We start from the raw sequence: 26,857 nt of genomic DNA on the forward strand, positions 1-26,857 counted from the left end.
CAGCAGATAGTGTGGCAAACTACATACTTTAGTCTTTCTCTGCCATCGTATTTTGTGTTTGGGACATCTTTCTGGTAGCAAACTGTTAATGTTTCTGATCAATCCTCTCTTCCAGTTAGCTGAATAATTTTCTAGATCCTATCAAACTGTTGCATTTCTAATTAGTCAGACTGTAACAGACATATTCCCAAGTTGTATGAAAATTCCAGATTCATTTTTGCTACGAGAATGTATACAACTTAAATCTCCTTTCTAAAGGAAAGAATTAGAACAAGTTCAACGCCCAGCTCCAATCTCCTTTTCTGATGTCATTCACTGTCCTAGAGAAGCAGAGGATGTGCATTAAAATATGGATATCTACATACTTGCAACAAGGCAGTTAAATGTACCTAAGTTTCCCCATTTTTTTGACCAGTCCAGATGAGTGGGTTGTGCCCCCATCAACAGATGGAGACAGAGAAAAAGCTAAGAAGTATATGCTTTAACCCTATAAAACTGGCACCACTTGGATCCTCTCCAGTATTTGTCTCCAGCAAATGGTATACATCTGGATTGAACTGGTGCAGCTGAAGAGGCGTTAAGAGGGCAGAAGGTGGCAATTCTGCTTTGCTCACTGGACCAGGTTGAGTCTCTGGGGCTTCCAGGCAACAGTCCTTAGAGGGGCTTCTTTTTCATGTCTCAGCTGAGGGGAAACCCTGATGGGGGAAGTTGTACCAAGAAAGTGAGAGTGCTATGTCCCGAGTAATTCAGGTCCTTGTAGCCATATTGACTTGACTACCTAACCTAGGCTCTCAAATTTCCCTCAAATACTTGGAGGAGATCTTTGAAACTGGTCAGCACCATGAGTATCAGAACTCAGAGAGGGTGGCGAAGTTACAAGCTCAAGTTCAAGACCTGTTGTCATCCGGGGCTTCAACAGTGTAGCAGCACAGTGGTAGTTCGTGGTCTTGAGCTTACATCTGGCCTCTCTGGGGACCACCACAAACAGGGACCTCTAAAGTCCATGTTCTAAGAAACTGCCACTTACAGCTCGAGTCCAGGAACATCTCAAGTGGTGGCTGTGTGATGTGTCTTCACAGAGGAGGAGTGTTGGAATATCTGTCCTGGATTCTGGGTACTTTTTCACAATTGAATAGTGATTTCACTGTGGCTATTTTCTGATATATCCCAGCAGAAAGCTTCCATTTTAAGAAGTGTGCCCAGTACAACAGAACCATGTCTATTAGACACCCATAACTGGTGTCTGCAATGCCTGGGACTTCCCTCTTAACTGTGTTTGTAGATCTCAAGGAGAGGCATCAAAGGTCATGAGAAGCAACGCAAAAGGATTTTTGGTGCTGAGAAGTATGATCCATCGATGTTAGCATCAAGAACATTGGTCTCCGTGGCTTCGGGATTTTAAAAAATTTTCTCTATTTAAAAATTTATATTCTGCATTATCACAAAGGTTCTAGGTGACTCATAATTCAGCATACACAATGTTTTCCAGACTCAAACACAACCACATCACATAAACGTCAACATATTACTTTCTGAAACTTGTGCAAATTGTCACTCAAATGCATCAGATATTGGGGATGTATTGACGTCCTTTCAGTACCCTTCTTCACCACTGCCAACTCCAGGCTCCGCCCTTTCTGCCTCGCCTCGCCCAATGCTTGGAATAAACTCCCTGAGCCCATTCGCCAGGCCCCCTCCCTGCCCATCTTCAAATCCTTGCTCAAAGCCCACCTCTTCAATGTCGCCTTCAGCACCTGACCACCATACCTTTATTCAGGAAATCTAGACTGCCCCAACTTGACATTTCGTCCTTTAGATTGTAAGCTCCTTTGAGCAGGGACTGTCCTTCTCTGTTAAACTGTACAGTGCTGCGTAACCCTAGTAGCGATCTAGAAATGTTAAGTAGTAGTAGTAGTTTTGTGGAAGAGCTGAATAGGTGTCATGTAACTATTTAAATTTGATTATCAATACCATCTGGATGTGGAGGTCAAATTTAAGGAAGGTAGATTTCATACCAAACCAATGGACGAATACTTTGTTGCAGTATAGCAAGCATTGTTCTTCAAATGAAAAAGATCTATCCTTCTCTCAGTTCCTTAGGTATCATCAGATTTGTAACTACTGCGTAATTTAAAGATTCAGCTCAGGAATTAAAAAATAAATTTGAAAAATGGGGATACCCCAAATCTATAGTTAAGAAAGCATTTAAACGGGCATCGTTCAATAACGGAGATCTTTTACTCAGTCAAATTTAGAAGAGAAAAACAGGATGGCATGTGTTTTTAAGTATACTACTTTGTCCTCTAAAATTTCTTCTTGCTTTAAGCATCATTGGAGGATTATGCAGGCTCATCCTTGCTTTACAGATATTGACTGTATGATTGCTTATGTCTGAAATGGAAATTTAGCTAACAGATTATGAGGCATATTTTCAAAGCACTTTGGGAGGCTAAGTTCCATAGAGGCATATTTTTAAAGCACTTAGCCTTCCAAAGTTCCATAGGTTTCTATGGAACTTTGGAAGGCTAAGTACTTTGAAAATATGCCTCATAGGTTTCTATGGAACTTTGGGAGGCTAAGTGCTTTGAAAATATGCCTCTATGTAAACCTGATGTATGGTCAAGTAGACCAGTTCAACTGGGTGGGTGGGGGGATCAATCATGTGGTAGGTGCTGTATCTGCTCGATTACTAAAGAATGTACTTCATTTTATGATAAGCTACACCCATTTGTTGTTATTCTTAGGAGTGAGACAACTTGTGAATCTGTGGGAGTAATCTATGTTGTTCATTGTCCCTGTGGTTTATTTTATGTGGGACAAACTTCCTGGGTCTTCAAGACAAGAATTATTGAGCACAGCCATTGTGTATCTACGGAAAATTTAAAGCTCCTTTTGTTCAACATTGCATTAAATCTAAACATGAATTTACTGATTTGTGCTGTTGGCCAATTGAATGGATGACTAAGGGTGGGAGAGGCAGGAAACAATGCTAGATCTTTTCTCTCAATACTATTGAATCTATGGGTTTTAATATGGCTGTGGAATGGCAAGCTTTCTATTGAGCATTAGTACCTTAAGAATTGGCTTGTCTGTGATTGGCTGTTCCAGTGAGTGTTTGGTATAAAAGCTGGTGCCCATTTTAGACAACCTTTTAAGCTTTGGTTCCACCTCCTGAAGCAGCGGGTTCGTGAAACAAGTGGTCCTTGACGTTCACACTGGGTTATTTCAATGCCAGATCTGCCATAAATAAATATGATATTGTAAGCGATCTCATAGAAGAAAAACATTACGATGTAGTCTGCATTGTAGAAACTTGGATGGCCAATGAAGACAACTGTGCCCCCAGAACTATTTAATACATTCAATGCATAGAAGTGAGAAAAAATAAGTCGTCTCTGTAATCTACCACAGAACATATCGACCATCCCTATGACCACCATTGTGGGCGATTTCAACCTCCATCTAGAAGATGCTGAATTCAGAGGCTCTTTTACTGATTAACTTCCTTCAGTGAATACAGCCCATCACACATAATAACATCAATTACACGCTATCTTTGTCCCGAAACACACACTGCACATGACCCAAGCAAGATGGACCACCTCATCTGATCACATCAGTACCTGCAGGATTTTAACATTCCCATAATTCACCTCTATTGAAAGAAACCATGGAGGGAAAAAATACTGTCTAGAGGCAAAATAGAAGAGCCAAAACTATGGGAACTAGTAAATGAAAAACTAAAGAGAAGCCAAACTCCCCACAACTCCATAGACGAGATGGTCTCAACATGAAATCAATTAGTACAGGACACATTGGATGAAATATCCCAACTACAAGTAAAAATGACTTCCAAATTAAAGACTAATTCATGGTACACACTAGAAATAATAAACCTGAAAAAAACCACGCAGGAAACTAGAATGAACCTGGTTGAAACTGCAAGACAGTCAGAAGATGAATGAAATCAGCAATTTAACACACTCCTATTTCAGCTAGTGAAATCATTGATCAAACCAACACAAACAAACTCAGAGTCCAATTTAACTGCAGAAATATTCACAACTTTCCTTCAGGAGAAGACAGAAAAACTACTCCACACTATTGCTAAGACATCAGCTCTAGAGAACCCAATAATAGAAACACTGGAAGACAGATACTCCACAGATCGCCAGTGGTCTGTCATTAAAAACCCAACTTTCAGCACCAGTGGAGCACTGGGGATTGGGCTTGCTCAGTATTCAACATATGACAGTAGCCAGTGGCATGAGGCACATAGCAGACTGGTATAGAGAAACACAAGATTTCACGGCAACCTCTGTGGAACTGAAACTCACTGGGAAAGTGCATTTTAGCAGTCTACTACATGGGACAGGAGGGCCTTCCCCACAGGTGCTAGTGACAACGTCCATAATGCCTACAGCAAAAAAAGTGTGGAAATGGGTGTGCAAGCTCCACAATTTCTCGGCCAGGGCCACTCCATATCTTTCTATTTGTGGAAATCCGGTGTTCCCCCCCCAGGAGACATGTATTCTGCCTTCCAAAAATGGCAGAAAAAAGGAATCAAGTATCTATATCAGATCTTAACAGAGGAAGGCCATTTACAGACATTTCAAGAGTTGCAGCGTTCTTGTTCCATACCAAGTTCAGATCTTTTTCACTATCAGCAACTGAAACATTATGTGACTAGCTTGAAGTGGCAAAACTTAACAGAAGATGTGCAAGAGGAAATAGCAACAGCATACTCGCTGGCAGCTCAGAATAAGATACCATTATCAGCCCATCATAGACACATTAGAGATACGGCAGCAGAATTGCACTTTGCGCAGCTAGCAAAGGCGTGGTCAATTGACTTAGGCATCAGTTTGCCTACAGAAATATTCCAGAAGCACATCAAAACAATAAGGACCACGACAAACTTCACATGGAGTTGGGAAGTCCAGTACAAAACAGCAATGAGAACGTATATACCACCCAGAAGGGCCTTCCACATGGGACTGTCCCCGGCAGGAGAATGCCCAAAATGTAATATGGTGGGTGCAACACTGGGACACATGTTCTGGCTTTGCCCACAAATAAATAAATTTTGGAAAGCACTACTACAAAGAATCTCGCAGATGTGGGGAGTGCAGTGGAAGCCAGATTGCAAATTACTCTTTGACCACTTCAGGATAGCTGCACCGGCGCCAAAGGGATATAAGGACTTTGCAAAACGGTCCACTGTAGTAGCAAAGAAAGTCATCTTGGAGGAATGGTTATCTAGGAAACCTCCTACCATAATTCAATGGAGAGCACAGATGATACAATTAATGAGAATGGAGAGAGTGGAGAACCCTAAGATGGACACAAAAAGCGGACAAAGTTTCCAACATAGATGGACAGCCTTCTGGCAGACCCTAACGCCAGCAGCTAGAGGTCATTTATTGAACATTTAAGGCAATAAACAAAAGACAGAATGGACTAAAGAGTACTGAATTGGATATAAATAAAATAAAGAGATTGTGCTCAGGAAGCAAAGCCAAAGGGGTGGGTGGGTGGGGGGGAATAGGATTGTAGACTCCCGCAGAGAAACATAAACTAGAGAGAGCAATCAGGAATAAGGCTTCTACATATAATAGTAAGATGAGCAAATATTGCACAAGCTCACATGGTATAGGATGTATAAGTTGTTGACTCTGCGGTGTAGTCTGCTGATAGAGGAGGGAGGGGGGAGGGCAGGGTTAAAGATTAAGGGGCTAAAAGTTGAAGTTCAATGTTCTGATTTTGAATAATGTCTTCTCTATAACCACTAAATGTAACGTTTTCATTCAGTGTCAATAAAAATGATTTAAACATAAAAACCCAACTTTCGGACTTCCGGTGGGGGTATGGAGCAGTGAAGATGCAGGACAGAGCTGCTCCGGGACGCCCCAATTAATCTGCAAAAACTACCCTGAATATCGGCAGAAGGGAGTAAGTGGTCTACTCGCTGACAATCGCTACATGCTCTGGAAGTCAGGAGAATTAGCTGCATGACTGATGGCAGCTAAATCGGTGCGCAAGGAACTGAAAGAAAAAAGTCGTGCCAATGACAACAAGATGGCAGATAAGACTACCCCATCGTCGCCAACACCCAGCTCGCTTTGGGCAGCAGAGATCACCGAAGAGGTGAAGGCGGCGGTTGAACAAGCGGTGGGCTTGAAACTACAGCTGATCTTAGAGAAATTAGAAGGACTGGATGATCGGCATACAAAGTTTATAACGGAGCTGCAAGTGGTACAACAAAGAGTGGGGGAGGCAGAGGGCGACATCTTAAAGGTTTCAGAGTTGCAGCCCCGGTTGAAAGCCCGACTTACAGAAGTAGAAGCGAAACTAGAGGATCTCGAGAATTGTTCTCGGAGAAATAACCTCCGCTTAGTGGGGCTGCCGGAGGCACTGCTGGAGCGGAACTTGTGTTCATTTCTAGAAACCTGGCTGCCTAAGGCACTGGCAAGCGCGGAGTTTAACAGGATCCCTCCGGGTGGAGGGAGCACATAGACTGGGCCAGCGGCGAGAAGGAGCAGGCAGACCCAGGGTGATCATATTTCGGATCCTTAATTATGCACACAACGTATTGATTTTACAAATTCTAAGAGCAGGACAGACCCTAGAATACCAGGGCACACGAGTGCTGTGCTTTCAGGATTATTCCACCAAAGTATCGATGGCACGGAAGAATTTTTGCCCCCCTGTGTACTAAATTATTTGGCCTGAAATATAAGTTTAGCTTACTCTATCCTGCTAAACTCAAACTGATCGATAACAGCCAAGCTGTATTTTTTGACCGTGTGGAAGAAGCAAACTTGTGTGTAGAAAAAGTGTTGGCGGAGAGCGGAGCAATTGAAACAGCAGGAGGTGATAGACGTTGTAAAAGTTAAGCACCTGTTAAATACAGTTGAATGGCATAAACTGTTGGAGCACTCAGAAGTTATAAAGGCGAAGGCGGAACAGCTGAAGAATCTGCCCTGGATGACATGAAAAGCTCGTGGAAGATGAGGATCTGCACTAGACTTTTCCGTGAGACTTAATGATGGGACATTGGGGACAGTGAGTTAAGTAACTAGAGGAGGGGAGGGGGGTTATGACACCCATTTGTTTAAGGGGGCGCCCTAGCCTCGATCATGCAGGAAGTTATGCATAGAGGCACAAGAGGGGTCAGGATTGGGGGGGAGGGAGGGAGGGAGGGAGGGGGCTGGAGGAGGGAGGGTTGGGGAAGAGGGGGCAGGGGGTGGGGGGGTAGGAGAAGGGAGTGTTCTGTATGCATGCTGTGAAATTAGTAACCTGGCACAAGAAAGAAGACAACAGTCAAAAGTAAATCACTTTCTTGAAAACACCACCTGGGGAGTGGAGGCTGGGACACTCGCTAGGTATAACAGTAGAGTTTTTTACAACGACGATGTAAACTGAAAAGCACTAGACTTGGAACAGGGATAACATGAACACGTTGCAGGTGTTAACATGGAATGTAGGAGTTATACACTCCCCGATTAAACGGCAAAAGATATTAAAAGCCCTAAACGACAAGAAGGTTTCGATAGCGTTTTTGCAAGAAATGCACTTCTCAAGGGAGGAGCATGCCAAATCGTAGAGATGGTGGGTAGGGGAATGGTTTGATGCTCCAGCGGTGGGAAAGAAAGGAGGAGTAGTGACCTTGATTCGGAAAGGAATTAATGTGGAGGTAGAGGGTGGTGGCTGATGTAGGAGGGAGGTATGTTCTGGCCTCAGGGATGATAGAGCGTCAGCCTATGCTGCTATACAATCTGTATGCACCCAATACTTATGAGAAACAGTTTTTCACCCAAATTATTTGAAAAATTCACACATTGGCAGAAGTGCCAGTTTTGCTGGGTGGAGATATGAAAGATGTGGTGACCCCCATCTTAGATAGATCTAAACCGACGGGGAGAGAATTGACCAGAATGGGGAGGGGAATTGATAGATTATGTGCCGCTTTGGACCTGATGGATGTATGGAGAACACTAAATCCGGTAGAGAAAGACTTCGCCCACATATCCAGGGCCCACTCAACGATGTCTGCTGATGTTTCCCAGAAGGGCAATTCATTGAGACACTTAAGACGATTGTTGAAAGCCCATTATTTTAACCTTGCTTTTGGTGTATCTTTTCCTGAGGAATGTGCTTGGGTTATTGTGGTGGAATGACTGTTTTGATTTGTTCTCTGGGTGAATGGATTGTTTGTATCTTTTCTATCTGCGTATTGTAGTTCTTTTGTGTGTGGATTTATATTTTGTGTTATTTTTAATATTGTACACTGCTATGATCTTTTGGTTGTTAAAAGCTTAGCGGTATAGCAAATTTAATAAACTGTAAACTGTGGTGTTAGGCAAGTCATTTAACCTTCCATTGCCACAGGTTCAAACTTAGGTTGTAAGCTCTCTTGGGACAAGGAAATAGATGAAAGTAAGTTAACCCTGTCAGTAGTACACATAAATTTTTATTTTTTAAAAAGGAGTTAGTTGCTTAGCTGTAACAAGTATTTTCCATAGCTGACAGGATTCATCAGACACACACTATCTCCCATCGTGCCTGGAGTTGAAGCCCTTGAACTATGGAACTAACTGAAGGACAAATAAGACCACTGTATGTGGTTAGAGCCACACATGCTTTAATCTTTACACTAGTTCTGAGCACTGGGAGATTTTTTTGTCATGGTGCTTTTCAATGATGTTACTCACTTTTGTGCCTGATTAGTCCTTCTTTCCATAGAAAAAGCAAAGTTGATTAGCTGAAATGGGGTTCTCTGTGAACAGCATGGGAAAATGTAGCCACAAAGAGTGGTGATCTCGCTGGTCTCCAACAAAATTGCCCCCCCCCCCCTCCCCTCTACAAAAAAGTTAATTGGAAATGGAGAGATTATACATCATTGTAGTTAATGCTGATGTGATCTGGTTTGATAAAAGGTGTGTATGTTGGTGTAAGATACCAAGCGGGTTTTGAGTGTGACTGAAGCAATAATACAACCAGACAGGAGAGGTATAAGTGCAACATAAGAGGTGTTTATTTACAGAACAAATAGTCCCAGTCCTGTTACCGCACAGGGCTGGGTCATAGCAAGGATAGTCCCATGTTATTCAGCAGCAGCCGTAAGCCAGCCTCTAGTGATGGCTTAAACACAGTCTGCGGCTGAGGGGTTGCTATGCCCCAAACACAGTCCGTCACTTCTAATCCAGGGGTTGGCTTTAAATCCAGCCTGACCGCAGACGCTCTAACCATTAGTTAAGCAACACCAGCGATTCAGTACTCTTGCACAGCTTGGTAAAACAGTACTAATGTCCCCATACTTTTGTACAGTACTGTTCCTCAGTTTCCACATGCCCACTGGCTTGTCCCAGCTTTACAGTAGTCACATGCCCTCATGGCTTACCCCAGCCACACAGCATAACTCTTATGGTAATTCTTAGCCAAATCACCGCAGGTCACACACTGAGTTCTTGCTCTTCCTCCTCTAGGGTCTCTATCAGGATCTTCCTCGCGCGGCTTCTCTTGCCAAGGTCTCTGTATCTGGGACCTTGCTCCTCCTTGGATTTCTCCTCCTGGGGCCGCTCTCTTCTTGCTCTGCCTTGAGGCTTTTAACTTTATGTATTCTGAAGCCACTCCCTTTGGGCTAGCCAGCCTCACTTCCCCATAAATCACTGGATCCTGCCATAGTAGTTCTGCAGTTCAGTCAGGGACACAGCAGGTTCAGCGCCTCCTTCTGTGTGTATAGAAACAATCTTCACTGAATTATAGTTATAAAATTTTCTTCTTTCTCTGATTTTTATATTTTTTTTCTAATATATTTCTGTTAGCATTATATAATTCTGTAAGTATTTTATGCTTTGTACATATGATATTGTATTTTGAGGGTTTTTTTTTCTATTTTAAATTGTACACCACATAGGACCCAACTGGGAAAATAGCGGTCAATAAGACTTATTAATATTAGCATATTAATATTTTTTGCATTCAAAAATAAGGGAAGTTAGGGGAGGAGGGGGTGGGGCTGGGTTGGGAATGGGGGATAGAGGGTTATTGGGGGAGTAGAGATGTTCTCCATTGTCTATATGGTGCTTTCTTGTTCTGATTTTTCTCTTTATAATTTTTTTCAATAAAAATATATTGATACAAAAAAAAGGGAAGGAAAAAATCTCAGCAAGCTCTTCCTAGAACTGTGTGTATCTTTGAGAGCTAGAGGCACATTTTCAAATCACACAGACTTACACAGTTACATATGTTACTATGGAACTTTTTTAAGTCTATGTGCTTTGAAAATGAGCACCATTGTATCTTTATCAGCATAAAAAAACCTTCCCTTTATCCAACATTGTCTGTATGCAGAATGATGAATTTCTTTCATATCTTTAGCTGAAATAACGAGGTTCTTAAACTGCTTCTCAGTGTCGAAATTCAATTCAATGGTTGCCAGCTTTTTGCTAAAATAGATGTTATCCATACCTTCCTAGGAGGTCTACCCTATTGCAGATTTTGGTATTGTCTGCAAAGTGGCAAACCCTACTGACAACAGTTTTGACTTATTGATTACAAAAGTGTGTGTTAAAAATAATGGGTCAAGGGCAGATTGCTGTAGCACATCACTAACATGTTTGTCATCTCCCACTCAACCAATTTCTATCCCAGTCAGTCACTTAAGGGCCTGTACCAGCGGTGTTCAGTTTTATAAGTTGTTTATGTGGAATTTCTGTAATATTTCTAATTGTTTCCCTCCCTCCCACTTCAGGACTGAAAAACATTTTAAATTAGTGTAAAATCCAAATCCTAGTTCCCCCTAATAATCACGCACCCTGTAATTCATCCATCGGACATGGTATGAAAATTTTTCTCCTGCACCCTTTACCCCCCGCCACCACCACCACTGCCATGACCAGATTTTTCTTGCCTCTTCTCTCAGCTGACGCCAACACCAAGGTTATGGTGCTGTGCTGATGTGCAGAAATCAGGTCATTGTAGAGGAGAGAAATGCTGGTTACCACAGAGGGGGGGAGGACAGAGTGGAGGGGAGAAATGCTGTTTATCATGGGGGGGGCGGGTGGAGAAGAGAAGTGCAGGACACCATCAGGGATGGGAAGGGGAGAGAGGAGGAGAGAAATGCATCCTGCATTGGCAGTTTCAGGCTTCCTAACAATTGAAGTGCCCCCATTAATAGCTCACACTAGACTCCAGAAAATAACATTTCTAAAACTTGTGTGGGCGTTTATTAGAAAGAATATGGTAAGTCAAAGACTTCTGAAATCTAAAGTACACAATCTAATGCTCACCCTCAATCTGACTCTCCTCTCATGAAATGGATATTTTCACTTATCTCAGATATTTGGAAATTATGAGATATCAGATGTAAAAACAATTTGTGGTTTCTTTTATAGGGTCAGCAAACATCTGTGAATCAAGCTTTGTCACTGGAAGAAGAATTGGCAACACCTTTCTATACTGCTCCAAATACGGAAACTTCCTTGTGTCTGGGGATCAATGACCATCACTTATCTTCATCGGTGCTTCCTGTGCCACGTGGAACTGCCACATCTGTGACAGATACTGCAAATTGTAGTTTGCTGTATGCTGAACCAGCTGGAACCCAGGCAGAGATGTCCTCACAAGCTATGTATGAAAATTTTATTAAGGCATCAACAAAAGTACATTTTGTATAGAAAGAGTGGAAGCATTTGTGAAAAAAAAAAAAAAAGAAGAATAACTCCTCTGAGAGATGCACTGCTTGATAGAAAGGGTTTTAGCAATGGTAGTCTTGTAGGCTACAAATTAGGGGGTTAAATCTTTCACAAAAACGTAAGAATTGCTATACTGGATCAGACTAAAGATCCATGAAACCTAACATCCCATTTCCAACAGTTGTTAATCCAGGTCACAAGTACCTGTCTGGATCCTGAAAGGTAGTGAGATTCTATGCTGGTTTTCCCATGTCTGCATCCCCGGCTTTTACCACATCCATTGGCAATTAATTCTAGAATGCAACTGTGCATTAATTAAAACAAATCGAGCAGTAGGTGGAGCAGAGAACACAGTCTGTAATGTCATCACTAGTATAAGGATTAGTGCAGTTCTGGAACTTGTCAGTATTCCCTACCTTCAGCAGATGGTTGGTGCAGCAGGATTTTGTGTGGACTAGTTTCCTGAAAGACAGGTTGAGCTTGGCACCTTGTGGATGGCTCCCAGGAGTTGGTCCATGGATCTTTGTTTTTTTTGCTGTTTTTTTTTTTTACTTTGATACACTGTTTTGTTCAGTGATAAGATGGTTTATAATTAGAAAGGTAAACATTTCATAGGACTTCACATGTCAATAAAGGTCCTACCAGAAGAGCTAGGGTACAATCAAACACAGAGCATAAATCATATTATAACATAGCACAAATACACAAACCTTTCCTTTTGGCTAGAGGGAAGCCTGCATGCTAGGTCATACCCATGGATCTCGCCTCTTGGACTGCAGTGGTTTTTGCAGTGTGGTCATTTTGAGGCCTTGTTGGGGAGGGCAGAATGTAGGATGTCTGTCCAGTGTCCTTCCATGTCTTTGGTCTGTCAACCTCTCCCTCAAGCTGCTCGCTCCTTACTGTAGCCCTTTAAAAAAAGACACATTGGAGGAGCCAGGAGTGTGCTGAAGCTTAGTGACCAGGACAGGTTAAGCCAGAGAGGCTGTGTTGATAAGCACCCAGCAACTAACTGGGGGGAGGGAAGAGATGCTATTGTGGCTGCTTGAGCAAGGCAGACGGTGCAATGGATACATAATTGTCACATAAGCAGTGCAACTGGATCATTTTGCAATTCCTGCGATGGGGATGCCATGGGAGAGCTAGCAGATGCTATCTCTGATGAAACAACACAATTTGTCAGCAGGGAAAGCTAGTGATGTATGTCACAGGGATTTGAGTCAAACAGAAGAAAAGTAAGTCTATAGGAAACAGCTTGCAATGCGGAATCCTTAATAGTTAGAAATTCCCATCTGTGAAGAAAAAGAATAGCGTTGGGGGTGCACTACCATCCAGCTGGCCAGAATGAACAAACAGATGATGACATGCTGGTTTCTCTAATTTCTATTAAATTTGGTAACACTGCAATAAATGATTTCAAATACCCAGTATTGATTAGATACATGTTAGAGGAGCAAAAACTAAGGAGGTAAGGTTCCTAGATGAAATAAAGGACTGTTTCATGGAGCAGGTGGTTCAGAAACCGACAAGAGGGGGTTGTTAGTTTAGATCTAGTTCTCTGTGGAATTTGGGAATTGGTGTAAGAGGTAATGTGTTTGATTTGCTTGGCAATAGTGTTCATATCTGAGTCAATAACTAGAATGATGACACTGTGAAAATGTACTGCATCAGTATTTCATTTTCAAAGGGGCAACTATGATAAAAATGAGGATATGGCTGCTTTTTTTCAGCTTTTTTTTATTTCTTTTTTTTAAACAAATGTTAAGACTTTAAATTGGGCATGGACAAAAGAGCATCTTTTAAAAAAAATAGAAAAATTATCTGAATGAAGAAAACAGGGAGCAACATAAGCCCTGGCAAGTTACATGCAAAACATTGTTAAGAAAAGCTAAAAGGAGAATGTGAAAAGAAGCTTATCATAGAGGCAAAAATCTCATAATAAAACTTTCAAGCACGTTAGAAGCAGAAAGCTTTTGAGGGAGTCAGTTGGATCACTAGAGCTTCAAGGAGTAAAAAGAGCAGTCAGGGATATGGCCATAGCAAAGAGACTGACTGACTGACTAAATTCTTTGTTTCAGTCTTTTATTAGGTAGAATATAAGGAACTGGGTCCTTCATTGTTTTAATAAAGAACTGTTTTAATTTCTTGATTGTACGTCATATTTATTTTTCACCTTTTGGTGATTATCTCCACTGTTTTGGTTTCCTTGGATTGCCTTGTGGAATTTTGGACTTTTTTGTTTTGTTTTTTTGTTGAGGGAGTTAACTTGTGCCAGAAATGGTGCTAAAGGTGATGATTCAGAGGATCTGAGGCCAATTTTGATGAATGTGGAATATCTAATAGCCCAAATGAACAAGCTAAAGAGCAGCAAATCATCTGGACTGGATGGAATACATCCCAGAGAACTGAGAAAACCCAAATGAAATTGCAGATCTCCTATTAGTAATCTTCCACCTTTCATTTAAGGTCTATGGTACCTGAAGATTAGAAAGTACCCACTGTAATGACAGCTTTTATTTTTAAAAGGGTTCTAGGGGTGGTCCAGGAAACTACAAACTGCTGAGCCCGACATGATTGTCTGGCAAAATAGTGGAAACTGTGATCTATGATATCAGCAAGCTCCACTTAGACATCTTGGGAATAACTGAGACTTGGCTGGATGAAAGCAGAGGAGTACCATTGGCTGAACAATGCCCAACAGTATTTACTATCCCGCAGCAACCAAGAAAAGGCAAGTGGGGTGGAGGGGTAGCAGTCCTGATTCGAGAGACAATTAAGCTGTCCAGAGTCTCCATCCCCCATCTATCTGAGTCAGAATACCTTCTAATACAGCTGGGAGATAAGGAACCAGTGTGGCTGCTCATGGTCTACAGAGCACCTTGCAATTGTGCAGTCCTGATCGAGACTTTAACCTACACATTGAAATCCAGACACCACTACTGCTGCCTTGCATGATTCAATGGCAGCTGTAGAATTCATTCAGATGACCAGATCTCCAACCCATGAAAAGGGCTGTATGCTAGACTTGGTGTTCTGCAAAGGGGTTGACATCTTTGAACACAAGACTGGTGGAGGCTGAATTCTAAAGTGCATATGAATGTCTAGGTTGAAGTCTTTTATTGGGAAAACTCATTTTGATGTCATTAGATAAAATTTCAAACAATTTGGATTTTCACATTAGTAACTTATGTTTCTTTTCTTTTAAAGGCCTCAAAATGAAAGCGGCCAAGATCTGAGTTTACCAAAATGTACAGAGGGAAAAGAAGGTAAGACTTCTGTGGAACCTAGGTGATCATTTTGTATTATCCCTTATATAGGGAAACTACACTTCTCCTTTCTTCCTCAAAATGTACCACCTGTTCCTCTGATCCCATTCCCACCCACTTTCTTAATGCCATCTCACCTGCTCTTATTCCTTTTATCTGTCACATTCTCAACCTCTCACTTTCCACTGCAACTGTCCCTACTGCCTTTAAACATGCTGTGGTCACACCTCTCCTTAAGAAGCCTTCACTCGACCCTACTTGTCCCTCTTATTACCGATCCATCTCCCTCCTCCCTTTTCTCTCCAAATTACTTGAGCGTGCTGTTCACCACCGCTGCCTTGATTTTTCTCTCCTCACATGCTATTCTTGACCCACTACAATCTGGTTTTCGCCCTCTCCACTCAACCGAAACTGCGCTTACTAAAGTCTCCAATGACCTATTACTGGCTAAATCCAGAGGTCTCTATTCCATCCTCATTCTTCTTGATCTTTCCGCTGCTTTTGACACTGTCGATCACAGCATACTCCTCGATACCCTGTCCTCACTTGGATTCCAGGGCTCTGTCCTTTCCTGGTTCTCTTCCTACCTCTCCCTCCGCACCTTCAGTGTTCACTCTGGTGGATCCTCTTCTACTTCTATCCCTCTGCCTGTCGGCGTTCCTCAGGGTTCTGTTCTTGGTCCCCTCCTCTTTTCTATCTACACTTCTTCCCTTGGTTCATTAATCTCATCCCATGGCTTTTCCTACCATCTCTATGCTGATGACTCCCAAATCTACCTTTCTACCCCTGATATCTCACCTTGCATCCAAACCAAAGTTTCAGCGTGCTTGTCTGACTTTGCTGTCTAGATGTCTCAACGCCACCTGAAATTAAATATGACCAAAACCAAGCTTCTCATTTTTCCCCCCAAACCCACCTCCCCACTCCCCCCGTTTTCTATTTCTGTTGATGGCTCTCTCATTATCCCTGTCTCCTCAGCTTGAAACCTTGGGGTCATCTTTGACTCTTCTCTCTCCTCCTCTGCTCATATCCAGCAGATAACCAAGACCTGTCATTTTTTTCTTTACAACATCTGTAAAATCCGCCCCTTTCTTTCCGAGCACTCTACCAAAACCCTCATCCACACCCTTGTCACCTCTCGTTTAGACTACTGCAATATGCTTCTTGCTGTCCTCCCACTTAGTCACCTCTCCCCTCTCCAATCGGTTCAAAACTCTTCTGTCCGTCTCGTCTTCCGCCAGGGTCGCTTTACTCATACTACCCCTCTCCTCAAGACCCTTCACTGGCTCCCTATCCATTTTCGCATCCTGTTCAAACTTCTTCTACTAACCTATAAATGTACTCTCTGCTGCTCTCCAGTATCTCTCCACACTCATCCTTCCCTACACCCTTTCCCGTGCACTCCGCTCCATGGATAAATCCTTCTTATCTGTTCCCTTCTCCACTACTGCCAACTCCAGACTTCGCGCCTTCTGTCTCGCTGCACCCTACGCCTGGAATAAACTTCCTGAGCCCCTACGTCTTGCCCCATCCTTGGCCACCTTTAAATCTAGACTGAAAGCCCACCTCTTTAACATTGCTTTTGACTCGTAACCACTTGTAACCACTCGCCTCCACCTACCCTCCTCTTCTCCTTCCTGTACACATTAATTGATTTGATTTGCTTACTTTATTTTTTGTCTGTTAGTCCCTGCTCTAAGAGCTTACAATCTGTCTTTCTTCTGTTTGTGCAGCGCTGCGTACACCTTGTAGCGCTTAGAAATGCTAAATAGTAGTAGTAGTAGTAGTAATACAGGCAGTGGGGTTTTTTTTTCACTTGTATTTGTGTATGCAGTTCAATAGTTGAGTTTTTTTAGGCATGTTTGATCAAACGGTAGCACCTATTGTGGAAGTTTGATCCACCTGTATGCAAAGGTTTGTCCATTTGTCCAAACCAATCTGTGGTGCTGAGAGGAGGGAAGAGCAGCTTAACAGAAACAGCAGGGTGGCAGATAAGTACGGTAGCACAAAAAAAACAGGAGAAGTCATCTTTCCATCCTGCAGTGGAATGGTACTGACAGTAATACGAACTCCCACTGGACTGAAGGGTTGCAATCAAGGAATGTGAAGCAGCTGACATTTGGGGACGCAACCCTTGTCAGCAGAAGAGGAGGAGGGCTGTGATATTTTCAGCAGAGTTGCTACCAAGGATCCAAACCTCCACTGGCAAGAGAGGAGGAGGCGGCGGCTTGTGGACAGTGGCAGACACATAAGGATCAATATTGATCCCAAGGCAGTCGGCCTTTTTGATAGTACTGACCGCTGAAGCTGTAATTAGATCAGATATTCGGTCCCTTGATACTTATATCCAAGTCTCTGGCAGTGCTCAGATGTTATGCAGTACAGATGGTATTCAGTGCTGTACTTGCATTGCTAATCTAATCTGGAATTTAAAGTGGATTACAAAAGTAGTAATATAACTACAAGAACCAGCAAGTTAACTGGGAAATACAAGTAAAATTAGTTAATCAATATAAAATTAACATTAAAAAACTTTTTTAAATAAAAATTTTTTAAAGAGCATGTCAAAAAGAATAATAAGAATTTAAACATCTAAGATCCGTAGGTGGGGAATTCCAACATTGAATAGCCTGAAAGCCGTAAGAACTCTTAAATGTTTTTATTACTGCGCACCTTTCAGTGATATAGGAGAGCTTAAAGGTCTAACGTTATTAGTAAAGGAGAATAATTGTCAGCTCCTTTTGATGATCAATACAGTGCAAGCCAATATGAAATGAATTTGTGCTTGTACTGGCAACCAGTGTAATTGGATTAGCAGAGGAATAGCTCTATCATTCTTATGAAGTAAAAAAAAAAAAAATCATACATGCAGCAGTATTTTGTAATGTGTGGAGTCTTGTGGTCAGTTTAGTTGAAATGCCAGAATATAAGCAATTGCAGTAATCCAAATGTTAGAGGTATCTGCTATCTAGGTATACAATTTCATAGGGGGGAGGTGTCCCAAAATGGGTTTCTTTTCAACATACAATGAGAGGAATGAGTCAGCATAACCACATATCAGTTTCTCATTTACTGCTAGAACTCCTGTTAATAATTGCAAATGTATCTTGATATTTTGTTTGTACGTAGTGCACCCTATGAAATCCAAAAGTGGCTCTTACAGTACAAAGCAAATTCTTTTTAATCAAGCTAATGATACACAATATAGTTAGAATTATTTCTGTTTCTTCCTTCCCTCTTTTGTGGTCTCTAATTGCACATCTTGACATACAGTGGTGGAAATAAGTATTTGGAGGCTATTATTAAGAATAAAATTGCAGAGCATATACAAAAACATGGACTGATGAGACAAAGTCAGCACGGATTTAGTGAAGGGAAGTCTTGCCTCACCAATCTAATGCATTTTTTTGAGGGGGTAAGCAAACATGTGGACAATGGGGAGCCGGTTGATATTGTATATCTGGATTTTCAGAAGGCGTTTGACAAAGTGCCGCACGAAAGACTCCTGAAGAAATTGCAGAGCCATAGAATCGGAGGTAGGGTATTATTATGGATTAAGAACTGGTTGAAAGATAGGAAGCAGAGAGTAGGATTGCGTGGCCAGTATTCTCAGTGGAGGAGGGTAGTTAGTGGGGTCCCGCAGGGGTCTGTGCTGGGTCCGTTGCTTTTTAATGTATTTATAAATGACCTAGAGATGGGAATAACTAGTGAGGTAATTAAATTCGCCGATGACACAAAATTATTCAGGGTCGTCAAGTCGCAGGAGGAATGTGAACGATTACAGGAGGACCTTGCGAGACTGGGAGAATGGGCGTGCAAGTGGCAGATGAAGTTCAATGTTGACAAGTGCAAAGTGATGCATGTGGGTAAGAGGAACCCGAATTATAGCTACGTCTTGCAAGGTTCCGCGTTAGGAGTTACGGATCAAGAAAGGGATCTGGGTGTCGTCGTCGATGATACGCTGAAACCTTCTGCTCAGTGTGCTGCTGCGGCTAGGAAAGCGAATAGAATGTTGGGTGTTATTAGGAAGGGTATGGAGTCCAGGTGTGCGGATGTTATAATGCCGTTGTATCGCTCCATGGTGCGACCGCACCTGGAGTATTGTGTTCAGTACTGGTCTCCGTATCTCAAAAAAGATATAGTAGAATTGGAAAAGGTACAGCGAAGGGCGACGAAAATGATAGTGGGGATGGGACGAGTTTCCTATGAAGAGAGGCTGAGAAGGCTAGGGCTTTTCAGCTTGGAGAAGAGACGGCTGAGGGGAGATATGATAGAAGTGTATAAAATAATGAGTGGAATGGATCGGGTGGATGTGAAGCGACTGTTCACGCTATCCAAAAATACTAGGACTAGAGGGCATGAGTTGAAGCTACAGTGTGGTAAATTTAAAACGAATCGGAGAAAATTTTTCTTCACCCAACGTGTAATTAGACTCTGGAATTCGTTGCCGGAGAACGTGGTACGGGCGGTTAGCTTGACGGAGTTTAAAAAGGGGTTAGATAGATTCCTAAAGGACAAGTCCATAGACCGCTATTAAATGGACTTGGAAAAATTCTGCATTTTTAGGTATAACTTGTCTGGAATGTTTTTACGTTTGGGGAGCGTGCCAGGTGCCCTTGACCTGGATTGGCCACTGTCAGTGACAGGATGCTGGGCTAGATGGACCTTTGGTCTTTCCCAGTATGGCACTACTTATGTACTTATGATCCCTTGCAGATTTTGTAAGTTTGCCCACTGACAAAGACATGAGCAGCCCATAATTGAAGGGTAGGTTATTGGTAACAGTGAGAGATAGCACATCACAAATTAAATCCGGAAAATCACATTGTGGAAAGTATATGAATTTATTTGCATTCTGCAGAGGGAAATAAGTATTTGATCCCCCACCAACCAGTAAGAGATCTGGCCCCTACAGACCAGGTAGATGCTCCAAATCAACTCGTTACCTGCATGACAGACAGCTGTCGGCAATGGTCACCTATATGAAAGACACCTGTCCACAGACTCAGTGAATCAGTCAGACTCTAACCTCTACAAATGGCCAAGAGCAAGGAGCTGTCTAAGGATGTCAGGGACAAGATCATACACCTGCACAAGGCTGGAATGGGCTACAAAACCATCAGTAAGACGCTGGGCGAGAAGGAGACAACTGTTGGTGCCATAGTAAGAAAATGGAAGAAGTACAAAATGACTGTCAATCGACAAAGATCTGGGGCTCCACGCAAAATCTCACCTCGTGGGGTATCCTTGATCATGAGGAAGGTTAGAAATCAGCCTACAACTACAAGGGGGGAACTTGTCAATGATCTCAAGGCAGCTGGGACCACTGTCACCACGAAAACCATTGGTAACACATTACGACATAACGGATTGCAATCCTGCAGTGCCCGCAAGGTCCCCCTGCTCCGGAAGGCACATGTGACGGCCCGTCTGAAGTTTGCCAGTGAACACCTGGATGATGCCGAGAGTGATTGGGAGAAGGTGCTGTGGTCAGATGAGACAAAAATTGAGCTCTTTGGCATGAACTCAACTCGCCGTGTTTGGAGGAAGAGAAATGCTGCCTATGACCCAAAGAACACCGTCCCCACTGTCAAGCATGGAGGTGGAAATGTTATGTTTTGGGGGTGTTTCTCTGCTAAGGGCACAGGACTACTTCACCACATCAATGGGAGAATGGATGGGGCCATGTACCGTACAATTCTGAGTGACAACCTCCTTCCCTCCGCCAGGGCCTTAAAAATGGGTCGTGGCTGGGTCTTCCAGCACGACAATGACCCAAAACATACAGCCAAGGCAACAAAGGAGTGGCTCAGGAAGAAGCACATTAGGGTCATGGAGTGGCCTAGCCAGTCACCAGACCTTAATCCCATTGAAAACTTATGGAGGGAGCTGAAGCTGCGAGTTGCCAAGCGACAGCCCAGAACTCTTAATGATTTAGAGATGATCTGCAAAGAGGAGTGGACCAAAATTCCTCCTGACATGTGTGCAAACCTCATCATCAACTACAGAAGACGTCTGACCGCTGTGCTTGCCAACAAGGGTTTTGCCACCAAGTATTAGGTCTTGTTTGCCAGAGGGATTAAATACTTATTTCCCTCTGCAGAATGCAAATAAATTCATATACTTTCCACAATGTGATTTTCCGGATTTAATTTGTGATGTGCTATCTCTCACTGTTACCAATAACCTACCCTTCAATTATGGGCTGCTCATGTCTTTGTCAGTGGGCAAACTTACAAAATCAGCAAGGGATCAAATACTTATTTCCACCACTGTATGTATAGTGCTGAATAATTGCTTGGTCTTGACTTTCTATTGCCAATTCTATTCTTATATATTTTTTTCTTTTTACCACAACGTTTAAAAAAATCATTTGGTACTTTAAACTGCCACAAACAATACTGATTTGGGGGAAGATGGCTTTTTTTTTTTTGTTACATTTGTACCCCGCGCTTTCCCACTCATGGCAGGCTCCATGCGGCAGGCAATGAAGGGTTAAGTGACTTGCCCAGAGTCACAAGGAGCTGCTTGTGCCGGGAATCAAACTCAGTTCCTCAGTTCCCCAGGACCAAAGTCCAGCACCCTAACCACTAGGTCACTCCTCCACTCCTCCAAATACAGTTTTCTGTACAACAAATGGGCAAGTGTGTGTATATTTCAGTGCTTTGATTACTGACTGACTTCATTGTCTTTGTTGCTAGGGTCTGCTGCTGTCAATTTTTCAGGGTGCTTTGGAAATACTTCTCATGTCACTCCAAACACGTCACTAGGATTGGTACAGGCAACTCCATCAAGAGTACTTCCATCTCCTACTGTTCATACAAAAGAAGCACTAGGTAAAAAGTTGTTTAATCATTGATTTTGCAAATAAAACCAGTTTCATTTTTGTTTTAAATAGTTCTGAATTTGTTTAGAAAAGTGTATAGTATCTATGTAAACCAAATTCCAGTATGTGTTCTGCCTACACAGAAAGGTTTTTGCTCTTGTATAGAAAAGACGTAATATTTAGGAATATTTACCAAGCTGCATTAGATGCTTAACCATTGAAGGAATGGAGAAATAGCCTAATATTATCAAAAAAGTAAGTCAATTTGCTCTATACATTATGTGAATGGAAAATTGAAGGGGGCTTCCTGAAATTTAAAGAAAAAGCCTCAGCTACCCCAAGGAGAGTCCTGGACTTTTTAACAAACCTCTTATGGGGTTTTTATCATTGGCTTAAGTCCAGCTGGGTCCCTGGTACAATGAGTAGCTCAAATTGCCTCTCTCTCCTTTCCTTCATGAAATGATTGCTAACTGCGGGAGTCAGCGTTTCTTGCGGAATACCCGGATGTGGTGATTTGGTCCTTTATCTGTGTGAATGCGATGATGCCTGCTGGGCTCCCTGCAGTCTGGCTCCTTCTGGGGTTTTTTTCTATTTTGTGTGGCTTTGCTTTTCTTCGGTACAGGGTTGTGGTTATGCCCCCTCCCCCGCCTTTCCTGCTTGTTATATGCTCTGCGGAGCAAAAACCTTAGTCTTCTCTTGGCAGCACTGGCTGTGTTTCACCACCATATTTTCTTGTTAGTTTTTTAATGCTTCAGCCTTCTGTAGCTCAGAGTTTCCCAAGTCAGTCCTGGAGTAAGTACCCCATTGCCAGTCAGCCTTTCAGTATATCCACAATGAATATGCATGAGAGAGATTTGCATACACAGACCGACTTGGGAAACACTGCTCTAGCTCATCAGTCTGGGCAAGTTCCTGCCTTTCTATGGACTTGGCCGGTGCCCTTTTCTTCTGAACATAGCCTTCTGTTTGGGGACTTTGAGCCTTGGATTTTAGCGGGACTGGTTTTCTTGTATGTATATCAAGCTTACCTGTGTGTTGTCCAGTGGGTCTGTCTTGTATATCTGGCTATACATATTACTAGGGGCGTAGTGGATCTTCCATCGGTCTGCTCAGTTTAGTCCTTTTAGTGGTTGTATAGCACCATACCTTCTTGAGTTGCAGAGCACTGCTCCATTGCTGGGTGTTGAGCACAGCTCCTGAGTGGATTGAAGGATTCAGCGCCTTCTCTGGTGGTACTACCCAGCTCCATCCCTGAAGGTAGAGCTCAACTCCAGCTTAATTTGGACTGTTGCTCCATTTTGGAGATAGACTACAGCTTTGTCTCTGCATGTTCAACAAGATTCATTTCTGCAAGTAACACACGGCTTGGTCTCTAAGTTGAGTCTGCACTAGTTCTATCTTTCAACTCAAGTACAGCTCCATCTCTGGATATGGGCCACAGCCCCATCCCTACATATAGAGCAAAGCTTCGTCTCTAAATTTGGACCATGGCTCCATTGCTAACTGTAGGGCACGGCCCTATATCTAGATAGAGTTCCACTTCATCACTAAACATAGGGCACTGCTCTGTATATAACTTTCTCCGAGGACAAGCAGGCTGCTTGTTCTCACGACTGGGTGACGTCCGCGGCAGCCCCCACCAACCGGAAGAAGCTTTGCGGGCGGTCCGCACCCAGGGCACTCCCCCACCGCGCATGCGCGGCCGTCTTCCCGCCCGTGCGCGACCGTTCCCGCCAGTCTTTTCTTTTCCGCGCTGGAGAGAGTCGTGCGTCGCCGCTCTCTCTTAGTCAGCCCTGGAAAACCGTTGCGTTGTCCGCGAATATTCGCTAATTTTCTGTTTTTTGTTGCCGCGCGCCTTCAATACTTTTTTTCTTTCTTAAAAAAAAAAAGAAGAGAACGCGCTGAATTTTTCCCTCGTTTTCTAGCGGGGGCGTCGCGTTGCGGCCTTGTGGCCGCGCGGTCGATTTATTTTTCGAGGTGTGATTTACCGCCACCATCGACGACTTTAACTTCGCCGACGCGATTTTTCCGTCGATGTCCTCGAAGGTCCCGAGTGGATTTAAGAAGTGTGGTCGGTGCGGCCGGCCTATCTCGCAGACCGACACCCACGCTTGGTGACTCCAGTGCGTCGGGCCGGAGCACAATATCAAGTCGTGTTCTTTGTGTCTTGGTCTCTGGAAACGGACTCAGGTTGCGAGGCAAGTTCTCCGGGACCGTCTTTTTGGAACTTGCACCGGCCCCTCGACGTCGACCTCGACGGCATCGGTATCGACGGCTGGTTTTTCGGTACCGGTATCGATGTCCGCGAAATCGGCACCGATGGCATCGACCCCAGGAGTACAGGTCCCGTTGGCCCGCCGGTCCTCCGGTGCCGGAGAGGAGTCGACGCCGAAGCGTCCACGTCGAGAGGAAAGGTCCCCCTCGGTAGTGGAGGTACCGACGCGTCAGGGTCCCAGCACTTCGGTGCAGTCTCCTGGACCTGAGCAGCTTCCGGCACCGACGCCTCTACCGGCCCCCCCCCGTCTTTCCCGACAGCGGGCCTGGACGAGTGCCTCCGAGCCATCCTTCCGGGGAACCTGGAAGGGCTGATGCGCCAGGCTGTGCCGGCGCCGCGGGTGCTTGCGCCCTCGGCGCTGTTGACTGTGGCGCCGGCGAGCTCTAGCCCCATGCCGAGGCCTTCGACATCGCCGCCGCTTGCGGCGCCGGTCTCGACCGCCACGCAGGTGGAGTCGACGTCGATGGAGGGAGCTTCGTCCACCGCTCGACGACACCGAGGCCTCGGTGCCTCGACGTCGAGCCGGGCCCGGTTGAGGACTCAGCTGCATGAGCTTATGTCCGATACCGAGGAAGAGGCCTCGTGGGGGGAAGAGGAGGACCCCCAGATATTTCTCCTCAGAGGAGTCTGTGGGCCTTCCCTCTGACCCCACGCCTTCACCAGAGAGGAAGCTCTCGCCTCCTGAGAGCCTCTCCTTTGCCTCCTTTGTCAGGGACATGTCTATTTGCATTCCCTTCCCCGTGGTCTCTGTGGATGAGCCGAGGGCTGAGATGCTCGAGGTCCTCAACTATCCATCACCACCTAGAGAGTCCTGCACGGTGCCGTTGCACAATGTCCTTAAGGAGACACTGCTTCGGAACTGGATGCGACCGTTATCTAATCCCACCATCCCCAAGAAAGCAGAGTCCCAGTACAGAATTCACTTGGACCCAGAGTTAATGCGGCCCCAATTGCCTCATGACTCGGCGGTCGGGATTCTGCTCTCAAGAGGGCACGGAGTTGGACGGATACCGCCTCGGCGCCCCCGGGGCGGGAGTCTCGCACTCTGGACTCGTTTGGGAGGAAGGCCTACCAATCTTCCATGCTCGTCACCCGCATCCAATCTTACCAGCTCTACACGAGCATCCACATGCGGAACAATGTGAAGCAACTGGCGGACCTGGTTGATAAGCTCCCGCCGGAGCAGTCCAGGCCTTTTCAGGAGGTGGTCAGGCAGCTGAAGACGTGCAGAAAGTTCCTGCCAAGGGGTATCTATGACACCTGTGATGTGGCATCTCATGCTGCGGCCCAGGGATAAGTGATGCGCAGGCTCTCATGGCTGCGTGCCTCTGACCTGGACAACCGCACCCAGCAGAGACTGGCTGACGTCCCTTGCCGGGGGGATAATATCTTTGGTGAGAAGGTCGAGCAGCTGGTGGACCAACTGCATCAGCGGGAAACCGCCCTCGACAAGCTCTCCCACCGAGCGCCTTCAGCATCCACCTCAGCAGGTGGACGTTTTTCCCGGGCCCGGCAGGCTGTGCCCTATTCTTTTGCCAAGCGTAGGTACACCCAGCCGGCCCGAAGGCCTCGTCAGGCACAGGGACAGCCCCAGCGCGCTCGTTCTCGTCAACAGCGTGCGCCTAAGCAGCCCCCTGCGCCTCCACAGCAAAAGCCAGGGACGGGCTTTTGACTGGATCCACAGGAACATAGCCGCCCTCAAAGTGTCCGTACCGGACGATCTGCCGGTCGGAGGGAGGTTAAAATTTTTTCACCAAAGGTGGCCTCTCATAACCTCGGACCAGTGGGTTCTCCAAATAGTGCGGTGCGGATACGCCCTGAATTTGGCCTCCCTGCCACCAAATTGTCCTCCGGGAGCTCGATCCTTCAGCTCCCATCACAAGCAGGTACTTGCAGAGGAACTCTCCGCCCTTCTCAGCGCCAATGCGGTCGAGCCCGTACCACCCGGGCAGGGATTCTATTCCAGGTACTTCCTTGTGGAAAAGAAAACAGGGGGGATGCGTCCCATCCTAGACCTGAGAGGCCTGAACAAATTCCTGGTCAAAGAAAAGTTCAGGATGCTTTCCTTGGGCACCCTTCTGCCAATGATTCAGAAAAAGGTTTGGCTATGTTCCCTGGATTTAAAGGACGCATACACTCGCATCCCGATACTCGCAGCTCACAGACAGTATCTCAGATTCCGCCTGGGCGCACGGCACTTTCAGTATTGTGTGCTGCCCTTTGGGCTCGCCTCTGCCCCACGAGTGTTTACAAAGTGCCTCGTGGTGGTAGCGGCGTATCTACGCAAGCTGGGAGTGCACGTGTTCCCATATCTCGACGATTGGCTGGTCGAGAACACCTCGGAGGCGGGAGCCCTCCGGTCTATGCAGTGCACTATTCAACTCCTGGAGCTGCTGGGGTTTGTGATAAATTACCCAAAGTCCCATCTCCAGCCAGCCCAGTCTCTGGAATTCATAGGAGCTCTGCTGAATACCCAGACGGCTCGGGCCTTCCTTCCCGAAGCGAGGGCCAACAACCTCCTGTCCCTGGCTTCGCAGACCAGAGCGTCTCAGCAGGTCACAGCTCGGCAGATGTTGAGACTTCTGGGTCATATGGCCTCCACAGTCCATGTGACTCCCATGGCTCGTCTTCACATGAGATCTGCTCAATGGACCCTAGCTTCCCAGTGGTTTCAAGCCACCGGGAATCTAGAAGATGTCATCCGTCTCTCCACCTGTTGCCACACTTCACTGCTCTGGTGGACCATTCGGACCAATTTGAACCTGGGACGTCCATTCCAAATTCCGCAGCCCAC

The 26,857-nt window shown here is 44.7% G+C and overlaps 1 protein-coding gene across 1 annotated transcript in view; it reads left to right on the top strand.

Moving 5' to 3' along the window:
• BUB1 (BUB1 mitotic checkpoint serine/threonine kinase) overlaps positions 1-26,857 on the top strand; it is a 189,241-nt gene that overhangs the window by 71,165 nt on the left and 91,219 nt on the right. Inside the window, 3 exon segments of the mRNA XM_030195939.1 lie at positions 11,400-11,635; positions 14,904-14,962; positions 21,664-21,798. Of these exon segments, the coding sequence (XP_030051799.1) occupies positions 11,400-11,635; positions 14,904-14,962; positions 21,664-21,798 (430 nt within the window).

Source organism: Microcaecilia unicolor, chromosome 3 (assembly GCF_901765095.1).
Source record: "Microcaecilia unicolor chromosome 3, aMicUni1.1, whole genome shotgun sequence".
Taxonomy (NCBI): domain Eukaryota; kingdom Metazoa; phylum Chordata; class Amphibia; order Gymnophiona; family Siphonopidae; genus Microcaecilia; species Microcaecilia unicolor.